The sequence below is a fragment of the Kryptolebias marmoratus genome, linkage group LG3 (assembly GCF_001649575.2).
Source record: "Kryptolebias marmoratus isolate JLee-2015 linkage group LG3, ASM164957v2, whole genome shotgun sequence".
Taxonomy (NCBI): domain Eukaryota; kingdom Metazoa; phylum Chordata; class Actinopteri; order Cyprinodontiformes; family Rivulidae; genus Kryptolebias; species Kryptolebias marmoratus.
Genome location: NC_051432.1, coordinates 996,365 through 1,008,841, shown reverse-complemented (window position 1 = coordinate 1,008,841; position 12,477 = coordinate 996,365). Strand labels below are relative to the sequence as shown.

The following is a 12,477-nucleotide window of genomic DNA, read 5'->3' as shown; positions in this document are numbered from 1 at the left end:
AGGGCAAAGGTTGTGCAGCTTCTCCTCCTCCTGTTAGAAGAAAGGAGGGGGATAAAAAGCCACTAACTCAATTGGTGAATACGACCCCAACACTTTAGGCTCAAAAGCAGGGTTGGGGAGCAAAACCACCTTAGTTTTGTCCGGAGAAAACTTTGTACAACATGAGTGGACAGACAGAGCGTGTATTTCACTCACACACTTTGTAGAGACCAAAGCCAACAGAAGTGCTGTTTTTAAAGTTACAAATTTTAATTCCACTCGATCCAGAGGCTCGAAGGGGGAGGCAGCCAGCGCATCCAGCACCAGGGGTAAATCCCATGATGGTGCCATGGGTCTCGAGACAGGGAGCTTCCTGCGAGCTCCTCGCATAAACCGGCCCACTAAGGGATGCTGGCCTGCAGTTTTTCCCTCAAAACCCACATGGCAGGCTGAAATCGCAGCCAAGTACACCTTGATAGTGGAAAAAGCCTTCCCCTTATCAATCAGGTTCTGTAGAAAGGATAAAATCACAGCCACAGAACACTGAAATGGGATTTCCTGAATTTCAGAACACCATTTTTCAAAAATAGACCACTTGTACTCATTCAGAGATCTTGTTGCAGGAGCTCTAGCACTCTGTATTGTCTCAATGACATTCTGTGGGAGCCCTACAGATTGCAGATTGAACCACTCACGGGGCAGGCCCATAGAGCCACCCTTTCTGGTTGGGGGTGAAAGATCTGACCTCGAGCCTGAGACAGCAGATCCCTGCAAGCTGGCAGGGGCCACGGATCCTCCCGGAGGAGCTGCGTTATATCTGCTAACCAGTGTTTTGACAGCCAGTGGGGTGCAATGAGGATCATTGTCAGGTTTTCTGCTTGTACCCTCGCTAGAATTGGTGAAATGAGAGCTATGGGAGGGAAGGCATAGAGCAGAACCCGAGGCCACCTGTGGGCTAATGCGTCCACCCCCAGCGGTACATTCTGATCGTGCAGGGAGAAATACAGGGGACACTGGTTGTTCTCCCTCAAGGCAAATAGGTCCACGGATGGTTGTCCGTACCTCTGCCAGACCACCCTGGTCACTTCTGGGTGAAGTTTCCACTCTGCATACAGTGGGTTCCCTCTGGAGAGAAGGTCTGCTTCATAGTTCAGGACTCCTGGGACATGAGTTGCTCTCAAGGACAGGAGGTGTTTGCTGCTCCAAATGATCAGTTTGTGAGCAAGCATGTGCAGCTTTAATGATCTCAACCACCCCTGCCTGTTGATATAAGCCACCACGGTGGTGTTGTCTGTTCTGATCAGCACATGGTGACCTCTCAGGAGTGGAAGGAAGTGTTTCAGTGTCAAGTGAACAGCCAGCAGCTCTAGGAAGTTGATGTGGGCTGACTGCATATTTGGGCCCCAAGACCTGTTCATTGTGTTTCGTTTGCACAAACCTCCCCAGCCAGTCAGGGAGGCATCTGTTGTAACAACTTTTCTGTTCTGCACCACTCCCATCGGCACGCCCTGCGTCAGCACATTGGGGTTCCACCACAGACGCAGTGCTGCCTTGCAGGCTGCAGAAACCCTCACTCTGTGAGAAGTCTGTGGATTTGGCCTCTAATGAGAGGCCACCCAGCGTTTGATGAGAGGCCACCCAGCGTTGGACTCCTTTCATATGGAGACGCCCAAGTGGGACCACTGTTAATGCTGAGGCCATCAGGCCTAAAAGCCTTCTGCAGAGTCTGACCGACACCAGATGTCCTCTGTGAAACATGGACAGGCAGTCCACTATTGTTTTTACTCTGTCCTCCTCACTCTGGCCTGGACTGAGTCCAGAGAGAGACCTATGAAGGAAATGGACTGAGTAGGGATTAGGATACTCTTCTCCATATTTATTTTGAATCCCAGATCTATCAAATGTTGCGTTAGTGCAGCTGTGTGCTTTGCAGCCTCCTGGTGGGAAGACGCAGCAATCAGCCAATCGTCTATGTACATCGCCACCCGGATGCCCCGCCTCCTCAGGGGGCCCACAGCCGCCTCAGTGCATTTTACAAACACTCTCGGGCTCAGAGAGAGGCCAAAAGGGAGTACAAGATATTCGTAACATTCTCCCTGAAACGCAAACCGGAGGTATTTTCTGTGTGGTGGATAAATGGGGATGTGGAAAAAAGCATCCTTGAGATCGATTAAAGTAAACCAATCGCCAGGATGTAGGAAGCGCAACAGGGAGGCGTGGGTCAGCATCCTGAATTTGTATTTTCTCAGATGCTCATTTAGCCCCCGAGGTCTAAAATGGCACGCATCCCCCATCCGCCTTTCTTCGGCACGAGGAAATAACGTGAATAAAACCCCTCGTGGCAGTGTTTGTGAGGAATCAGCCTTATCGCTCTTTTCTCTAACAACGAGGAGATTTCCTCTTGTAGAACAAAAGCGGCTTCTCCCTCTGCTTGAGACTGAATCACTCCCCTGAAACGTGGAGGGGTTATTGCAAATTGCAGCCTGTTTCCCCTCTTTATGGTTTTTAAAACCCACTCTGAGTTTGAGCACTCTTCCCACAGATCTGTGTTCATTGACAGGCGGCTGACAGGCCAGTCCGTCAAATACGGGCTGAGAGCGCCCCCTTCTGGCGTTGGGCGGTGAACAGCCCCGGTCTGCACTGCGCATGCGCGTGGCGTTCCACTGGCTGCAGCGCTGTTGACATGGGGGAAAGAGCTCAGTCCTTCCTGAGAAGGATGGGCCAAATCCCCCGGTATTAATGTTTTTATGTTTTTCAACATTTTTTCCTGCGCCCTCGGCTCGTGGCCTGGATGCGGCAGTGTGTGAACATTTATTTCTTTTGAACAAATAAATGTGCTTGTGGGACCTGGTCGGGGTTCGCCATGGAACTCCCCATAATGAACACAGTTCCTTCATTTCTTTCTGGCGTGTCGTGCAGGCTCGGACATCCTCTCGATCACGCGTTGAACCCGGCTGAAACTGCCGAACGGGCCCGGAACTGGAGCCACGGGGGAGAGCGATCCCTGCTCGCACTCCCCGGCCATGCAGGAGGTCAGGCCACCCGCTTCCTCCTCCTGACCGTCTGAGTGGAGGTGGGAGGTGGCTGGTTGGGGTGGGGGCCTTCAGACTTCCTCTGCCACTGGGCTTTTGGGACAAAGGGCTTCTGTGGTGCCTGTGCAGCTCCCTGTGTCCTTTTTTTTTTTTTTTTTTTAAATACTTTACTAATCCCAAAGGGAAATTAAATGTTGTTGTAGCTCATAATCCTGGTTTTATTAAAGAGTTGATGGCTGTGGGCAGGAAGGGTCTCTTGTAGCGGTCTGTCCCAATTTGTCCTCGGTCCTGCTGTCCTCAAAGAGTCCCACCAGGTGAGCCTCGCTGGCCTCCTGTGGAGCCATGACGGCTGACCTCTGGAAGCGCAGGTCGGTCTTGAAGTCCGGGCCGATCTTCTGGACCAGGTGCTAGAAGGGCAGCTTCTGGATGAGCAGCTAGGTGGACTGTAGTGGTGGATCTCCCTGAGAGCCACGGTCCCGAGCCTGTAGCGCTGAGGCTTCTTCACTCCGCCGGTGGTCGGGGCGCTCCTGCGGGAAGCTTTGGTGGCGAGCTGCTTCCTGGGAGCTTCATCTCCGGTGGATTTATGGGTGGTCTTCTTGGTTTTGGCCATGACTGGAGTTCAGGGTTCTTCACATTTAACACTTGTTGTCATGGTTATGCATCATAACAAAATGTCCAAAAGTAAAAAAAGCTATAGTAAAAATCCTTCCAGCTGCACAGCATCCGATACCAAAGGAAGTAATCATCCAAAAAAAGTGATTTACATCCAGAAAAAAAGAGGAATAAAGTTTTCAAAAGCAATATCTCAGAAGAACAGAGCTACTCCAACATGCAGCCACCTTGAGCGGCGCAATTCTAGAAGGTTGCAACAGGATTTGGTTTTTCCATCCCATATTTCTGAAGAATGGTTTCAATGCACTGTTTCTGGTGAAGAAAGATGCAGTTTTTTGCTTTGTCTTGAATAACTAAGATGCCCAGGATGTAGGACAGCTCACCCAAGTCTTTCATTTTGTAACGCTCCAGGAGAGTCCGTTTTCTTAGGAATTCTTAGGAAGCCTAGAGATTTTGAAAGTGGCGGGCAAACAAGCCGCTGCCTGAGCAAAGGTCTGGCGCTGGGTGCCAGGAGCTGTGGTCCCGGTGGCAAATGTACGCCTGGGCAAACACAATTTCATCGCTTCATCATCCCTTTTTTTCTCCTCCCATCTTTTCTGCATTGAGGTGACCGCTGCACCGAACAACTCCTCAGGTGTGATGGGGGTGTCCAGAAGGTCCTCCTTCTCCTTAGCAGAAAGTGTGGTGAGGTTCAGCCACCTGGCCCTCTCCTGCTGCACCATGAGTCCCATGGTTCTGCTCGGGGCTTGGATCGCAACCTTGTGGAGTTGCAGGCAGTGATCTGTGATGATGCACACGTCCTCCCACAGTGCTGTGTCTGGTGAGGCGGTCATCTGCTCCTCGAGTTCTGCTTGGTAAGCCATCTGGAGAGATGAGGCGTTTAATGCCCGGACTGAGAGCGCGGCTGCTCGGTAGGATTTTTCCGTGAGGCTGGACTGAAAACGGTCGGCCCTGGAAGGGAGAGCGGGCCCTCCCGCTGACATGGAAGTCTTCGGGTGCAGGTGTGCCGCAACCGCCGGTTCGACTGGGGGAAGCTGGCGGAGGCCGCGTTTTTCCATCCCGTCACAGTCCAGCACCGAACTGCCTGCCACTGGGTGCTTCTCCTTAAAGGGCTTGCTGTGCCAGGAGACGGAAAGTTCTTCCAGCAGCTCCGGAAAAACTGGTAGCAGTTGTTTACCTGTTTTCCGTGCCTTTGGCAACTTTTTCCCGTCAAAGCGGGAGCGGACTACCTCAGCCTGGACCTCGGGCCACTGGATGTCAAGCTTGGCAGCTGCGCGTTTGCACACATCGTGCAAGTCAAAATCCAGTTCCGACGAGGATGAGCCTTCCTGACCCGGTTGGCCTGTTTTTCAACCCGACCCGTAAGCGGGGGAGATGGGTCATAGTCCTCGTCGTTATCCGAGAAAGGTAGCCCCGACTCGGCGTCGGAAAGCTCGCAGTGACCCGTTGCCGGGAAATCCAGCGAGCAGGACTCGAGGCCGAACTCGGAGACCCCCGGTGGCAGCGGGTCCACGGAGTCGAGGATTTCGCCCCAACTCGTACCGGCTTCTGCATAAGCGGTCAGCGCAACCATTTGGTCTGCTGGTTCCTGTGCAGATGCTGTAGAAGCCAGTGGGTCACTGCTGGACAATGTCGACTGACGGGCCAGGCGGCAACGAAGCACTTTGAGGGAGAACCGGCTACAGAGCGAGCACACCTCCTCAGAGTTAAAAGCTGCTTGGGCTTGTTTCAGCCCAAGACACACAACACACGACGAGTGGGTGTCCCAGCTTGAAATTTTGTTACCGCACGGGCAGGTTCGTGCCTGTGGGCTTTTCTCCGCTTTATTAGAGAACCTGTCGGTCTCCATGTTTCAGGCAGATATGGCTGTAAAGCTACGGAGCTGGAGACAGCTAAGCTAACCGGTTCAGTGAGGTGTTGTAGTTTTGGACCTGGACCAGTTCTTGTGTGGTCCGAATGTAAAAGAAAAAAAAGTGCTAAAATCCCCCTTTATTGAGGTTTCACAAATTAGATTAAGGTTTCACAAATCACATACTTGGTTTTAAACGTTCTGCAATCAGTGCAGAATAATCTGGTCCAGGTTTGAAGTGTCTAGGTGTTGTAGTTTTTTAACTAGAGTAGATTAAAGATGCTGAAGGTAGTGAAAGATTAGGTGGAATCGCCCTTTAGCCATTTTCTGAATTGGAAGCTGCAATCGGAAACCAACTTCAGCTTCGTGGAATTGAAGGAGAATATTTTCAGCGAGTTACCTCGGTTGTTTCACCGTAAGTGGCGCTCTTCTTCTTCTGGTCTTTATTTTAGCAGTAAGTTAGCAAAGCTGCGCTCTTCTTCGTAGACATTGAGTTTGACTGAACACAGTTGCAGCGCCTCCTACAGTAAACTGGTGGAGCTACGCAGAGAACCACACCATTCAAAAGCGTTGTTTTGATTGATTTTTTTACAATATACACAGCAGAAAAATACTAAAGTCCGGACCTCGGTGTCCTCAATGGTAGCTACGGCCCTGCATGAAGCTTTCCAGTACTGATTGGATTTTTTTAGAGCAGGTGTGAGTCCTTTGTTAGAGTCGGTGCTTGAAGAGAAGAGTAGACATGCATTGGTGAGTAAGAACCTCAGTTCTAAGGAAATAAATTTATTAATCTGTTTGGAATAGTTCTGTAAATTTAAGTTGGATGTATGGCCAGAGGTGGTTGCATAGAGATGCTGTGTGTATATTCAATAGGCCTGCTTAAGTCTGAGGTGATTTGATGCTGTTTAAGTTTGTTTGGTTCATTCAAATAGTGGTTTTGATTTAATGATTCTAGAGAGCTGAGATCTTAAAGGGATTAGGTTTGTATCAGTTTGGAAAGTAAAATAGGCGTTATTTAAAATAAAATGTTAATGGAGATTTGACCATCAGATAGTTCAGGTTTTAGTTTCACAATTCTGTTTTTTTTTACTTTGTTTGCAAGTTTTTCAACCTACTGGGGCTACTGATGATGAATCTGCTGCATATATCACCCAGTTAATAAATAAAGGATGATGAAAGAGTTGAACCCCTGTCTATTTGCTTCTTGATCCTCTCAAGTCAGATCTGCACTTGCTTAAAGACACTGAACTTTTAGCGTTGAGGTCCAGAGTTGTTTACTTCCTTCAAGGATCAGAGCCAGCTACAAACATTCAGCTGGTCTAAAGGATATTTTAGACACACTAGCCAAATATTGCCAAGGACAAAAGGCTGGAGATGGACTGAAGCTTTCCTCATAAGCAGCTGTGATAGTTCTTCATCCATCCTGGGATGTTCCATCCAGGACATGCCAAGAACAACTTTCGACATTCACTAATGTACCCCACAGGGACTTCACTAATATGTAGAAAATTCCCTTTAAATGGTCAGGTTGCTTCATTTATTTGCGATATGGTTGTGGTTTGTGTCCTTAGTAACATAAATGTATGATTAATCTGGGGTTGATAACATACTGACTCAGTTGTATAATAGCAATACTACTTTTATTTTTATGTATTTTTTGCTTTTAATTATTTTGGTACATATTTTTGGTGGCCTTTGCTTCTTTTATCCCATTTTAGTGGTTTAAATAATAATTGATATTTTGGTATCTGAACATCATTTTCTTGATTTATCAATCTAATCACCCTTTTTGCTGTAAAGTTTCTAGACTTGTTCTTTCATTACTCATTTCCTAGTTTGTAAATATGCAAATAAATCCTTCTAAAAGTAAAGTTTGCTACCCTTCATGTTTCTTTTGTGTGAAATTCGGGGCCTACAACTAGCTCCAGAACCAAAAGAGGGACAATCATAACCTGAGCTAAGGCTAACATCTGACCTAACCTAACATATATTACTATTGTTTATATTTATGTTCATAATTGTTTGTTTTGTTACATTCTCTTCACAGTTCTTGTACAGTTAATACATCAAAACATCAAGAAACAAGTAAATTCATATTATTTTTAAACTTGCTGGGATTTCAGACAGTAGCTGCATTAGCACCCTTCAAAATTTCTTCAGAAATGTTCTAGTTTTGCTTGTAAGCCAAATATGTTATTTATTTAATTATGTAGATTTTTTTTTTTGTTTATTTTGTTTGTTTTTTTCTGTTCCCTCCTTTGGTTTCTTAGCATAAAATGTTTAGTCATTCAGAAACGTTGTCAAAAAGTATTTCAGTTGGTTCTGAAAAGCAGTTGGGCCCTTTTTTTAAAGCTGAGCTTGTGCTCCCACCTACAGAGTCTCCATGTCGAGGTGAACCCGTCAGAGATTACCACCTGCTGCAGCACGGCACTGTCCTCTGTCAGACGTCCAAACCTTTCTCCTGGGTCGAGTGTCAGGGCCGATGCCAAACAGACACAGAGCGGGGAGTTGGAACTGGCTCCTGCTGTGCTCCTCTGAGGATCCGACGGCGACGGCTTACCTTCGAATGCACCAACGGGACCTCATTCACACAAGACGTGGAGAAGCCTGTGGAATGTGGCTGCAAGGAGTGTGTGTAGTGCTGTGGAAGTTATGGTGCACACATGCCCATATGCACATATTGAAATCCAGTACAAACCAAACTACAGAGATCCACACACTGTAGGAATACTCCCACAGAGAAACATACATTTTAGGTGTTTGTTTTGTGTGTGTTTGTGTACAGATTGTTTTATAACATCCCTCTTGAAACATAAAACCAACAAGTCAACCTCATCTTCCTCCTCCTCTTCCTCCCCAGTTACAGGCGAACTTGCACCCTAACTAACTTCAACCCATGTCTGACAGTTCAAGTTCTGAAATTTATTCAGCTAATTTTGAAATGTTAAATTTAAAGTTGATAAAAAAAATACTTTCATTGTATCAACGATATAAAAGATGTGAAATTTTGATTTGAATCTTTGTTTCCTGCAAGCCTGGCTGCTGCTGTTGGCTCTTGATATTTCAGCTGTGTTTGCATGGATGTTAGCTTCAACTGTCCACTTTGTTTTTCTTCTTTAAAGGGTTCAGTTGAGTTTACAGACATGAACAAATCTGTTTATACCCTTTTGCTGAAAAAATAAGAAAAACCTTAAACGTTCTCTGAAATAACTTAAAACTGACAAAAGTAATAACAAGAATAAAAATACTAAAAATAAACTAATGAAAACCAGTCATTGCTTTTGAATTTTGGTTCACCAGAATTAATAAAAACAAACAAAAAATCTGATGAAACTGATCTTGACATAAAGGTGGTTTCCCAACCTTTTGAGTCAGTCACCTTTCCCAATCAATCTTTTGAGATCAGGTGATTTCTGTAAAACTCTCTGAGACTTCTACACCTGTCCATAAGTGTTTTGTCTCCTGAACAAACTGCTCCATCGGTCTTAGGTTTGAAGGGTTCCTTCTCCAGATGTTTCAGCTCTTTCCACTGATGTTCAACAGGATTTAGCTCAGGGCTAAGAAGGACACTTCAGAATGATCCCATGTTTGGTTCTGAGCCATTCTTGGTGTTTTTAGCTGTGTGTTTTGGATGATTATCCTGTTGGAGGACCCATGACCTGAGACTGAGACCAAGCTTTCCAACACTGAGCAGCTCCAGAATGTCTTGATAGTCTTGAGATTTCATGAACCCTGAACAGATTCAAGACACCCTGTATCAGATGCAGCAAATCAGCCCCAGAACCGATCCGAGCCTCCTCCATGTTTCACTGTAGGCACAGGGTTCTTTTCTTTGTGTATTTTATTTTTGGCTCTGTGAATTTAGAGCTGATGGGACTTGTTAACAAAGAGCTTCAGGTTTTGTCTTAAGTGGCCAAAGGACATTTTTCTAGAAGCTTCTCAATATGCATTTTGGCAAATTCCAGTCTTGCTTTTTTATGAGTGTCCTCCTCAGTCATCTTCCATTAAATCTACTTTTGCTCAAACATAGACTGATGGTCTGATGTGACACTGATGAACCTTGACCTTGGCATTCACCTTTAATTTTCTTGGAAGTTGTTCTAAGCTCTTTGAATCCCATTCGTATTATCTATCTCTTTAATTTGTCATTAGGTTTCCTATTGTGATCACGTCCAGGTAGGTTGTCTCCAGTCCTGTGGATCTTAACCTTCTGAATAATCTGAGCAGCTGTAGTCAGAGGAACATCCAGCTGCTTGGAGATGGTCATATAGCCAAATGTTATGGGTTTTTCTTACTTTACCGAAAGGGTATAAACAAATTTGTCTGTGTCTGTATATGACAATGAACTACTGAAATTTGATACCTGGCTTCTGTTTTGCAATATTTTGTGAAATGAGCATAAATTCAGATGCACAGAACATGCTGTGGGCAAACTGTTTTTTATAGTCACTTCCATCTTGCAGTCTTCTGCCCAAGTCCTGTTTTACCTTTAATAATTTCCTACACTTTTAAAGGTTCAATGTATAATAGAGCAACAAATGGCTACAATGTGAAGATAAAGTTACTTCAAGCACTGACTGATAAGATGAGATCAATAGATTTTAACAGTTTTTTGAGTCAACCCTATCTGACTGTTAGCCAAAATATATCATGTCATGACCCACTGGATGGATTTTAATGAAACTTGCAGAGTGTAATAATTGGATGTACATCTAAAAGTGATAACCTTTTGGATTGATTCCATTTCAAGATGGCCACCAACAAACATGTCTTTCTTAATAATTAGAAAGATGGCAGTGATCCCATTGTTGATGGCAGTTTAAGGAGGGAAACAGTTGTAGGTAATTATCAGCATCACCTGCTGCTGGAAAGTTGTGGGACCATCTGCTGCGGTCAGCTGACCAACAGCTCATTTTATATTAATGAATCAATGCAGGCTCTGAAGGTCAGTTTCTCTCAGGTGACCTGAACACATCCTGAAGGCTAAAGATGACAGAAGTGACTGACATGCTGCAGGGAGGTTGTGACACTATACCGACACTGTACCTCTGGTGTACCCACTCCCATTTTACTATCAGAGGGGGCATTACAGCACAAGTGTTTGTTCTAGTCTTCTGATTTTATTGACTTTTTAAATAGGAAAATGTTTCATCTGGTTGTATTGTCTGAGTTGTTTAATAATAATCAAAAGGATTTTGGACATTTAAGCATGAATTTCTATGGAAAGGCTTTGAGTAACTTACCTATTGTAGATGTCTCTTTGAATGACCTCAGTTTGAAGAAACAAAGTTTAATTTTAACAGAATTGATAAACTAATGGCTAGTCTGAATGAGGTTAAGACGAAAATGGATTGCTGCCATCCTAAAACCTCTCCAATCCCCAAATTTTCAGAGCAGGTTATGTTGATATTTAATTGACCTTTACACTGCTGTTCTTTAAATTCCATGATTATTTGCAAGCCCAAGACATGTAGCAGCAACTAGCTGCAGCACTCCTGGTGTATCCTGGGGGTTCACGCAAACCCAAAATATTAAAACCTTTACACAACATTTTGCAGAACATGGCTATTTTTGGCAGAACATTTATGATATTCTTTCAGGAAGTGTGGCTCTGGCTGCACCAGAATTGCCACAGCCAGCTGCAGCTATTTGAATGCAGTATTCTATGTGAATAACATAACCACTTAATGACTCTGGAGATTAGAGCTGTTTGAAGATGGTAGCAATCCACCTTGAATTTGGTTCAGACTAGTTATTAGCTCATTATACATTTCTGAATTAAATTCTATTTTTCTAAACTGAGGTCCACAACAAGTAAGATGTTAATTATTCATAAACCTTTACAAAGAGCCCCATTTCAGAAGATCTGAACTGTCCTCTTAGAACTTTGGTTTTGGGTTCTGTGTAGTTTTTGTTAGGGTTTTAGAACCATCAATGTGTTTAGAGCACTATAACAACAATGACTTGTTTGTTGGCAACAATTTAAAACTGAGCATAAAGAGGACACGCCTGCTGCTGATGACTGTGTGTTCAGGTTGTTTGAGTGGACAAATTTAAAACGTAAACAGAATTCTTTTTAAACAATGATCTTTTTTATATAGGTTATAGTAATTCAAAACTGTTAAAGGTTGTACTTTAAACAAAATGTTCCAAAGATTTACTGTCATCAACACACTGAACAGATGATAACCAGCAAATATACAGTATTTTTACTTTTAATTACCTCCCAACAGTAATGTAACTTGATGTAGGCTCAAAACAAATTCTCTGCCAAGTGATTTTTTCTTGTTCTCTAGAAAATAAAGTGTACTGATGGGTGTTCAGAATGATACACAAGACTTGACACCTCTTTTTACACACAGCAGCATTGTTTGTGGAACTGTTGCCAAATTATTTGTATGTGTGAATTAGAAATAAGCAAAAATCCATTCTGCAAAATATTTAACACATTTAAAAATGTAGGGCTAAAACAAAATGTTTATATTCCTCAAATTAAGAACAGTGAGAGTCATTCAGTTTTGCTGATATGTTAATTGTAGTGGGAAGAATACCTAAGTATGGAGCTCAGTCATTACATAGACAGACGGAGGTTTGGAAATCAGAGGCCTGATGGTTCATGAAGATCCTCACAAATGTAGAAATATAAAACCCTTTGAGAAACAAGATGCCGCTCATCATAATGAGATTCACAAAAAAATAAAATAAAATCTACTCACTCAGATCAAACATTTCCTCTGTGGTTCGTCAGAGAAGCAGTGAAGGCATTAAAATTGTAGTTTACATATACAGTATATAACATCAGGCTATTTATATGGATGTCAAGCTAAAACAAAAGATCTGTAATATGAAGGTTTAACATGTTTTTATTTCTGACTTTATAAAGACAGAGTTGTGTCACAAATTTAAATGAAACTAATGTAGTTTTGTTACAATCGTTATTAACATTCCTGCAGTCCTGCTGCACACGATAACACTCTAACAGATTGTACTATGTGTTTATGATGT

The 12,477-nt window shown here is 43.9% G+C and overlaps 1 protein-coding gene across 1 annotated transcript in view; it reads left to right on the top strand.

The window, feature by feature from the left end:
• LOC108247446 (slit homolog 1 protein) overlaps positions 1-12,169 on the top strand; it is a 137,265-nt gene extending 125,096 nt beyond the window's left edge. The window contains exon 38 of the mRNA XM_037974921.1: positions 7,849-12,169. Within this exon, the coding sequence (XP_037830849.1) occupies positions 7,849-8,111 (263 nt within the window). The 3' untranslated portion in view covers positions 8,112-12,169. The remainder of the gene's footprint in view (positions 1-7,848) is intronic.
• Positions 12,170-12,477: the final 308 nt, after the last annotated feature.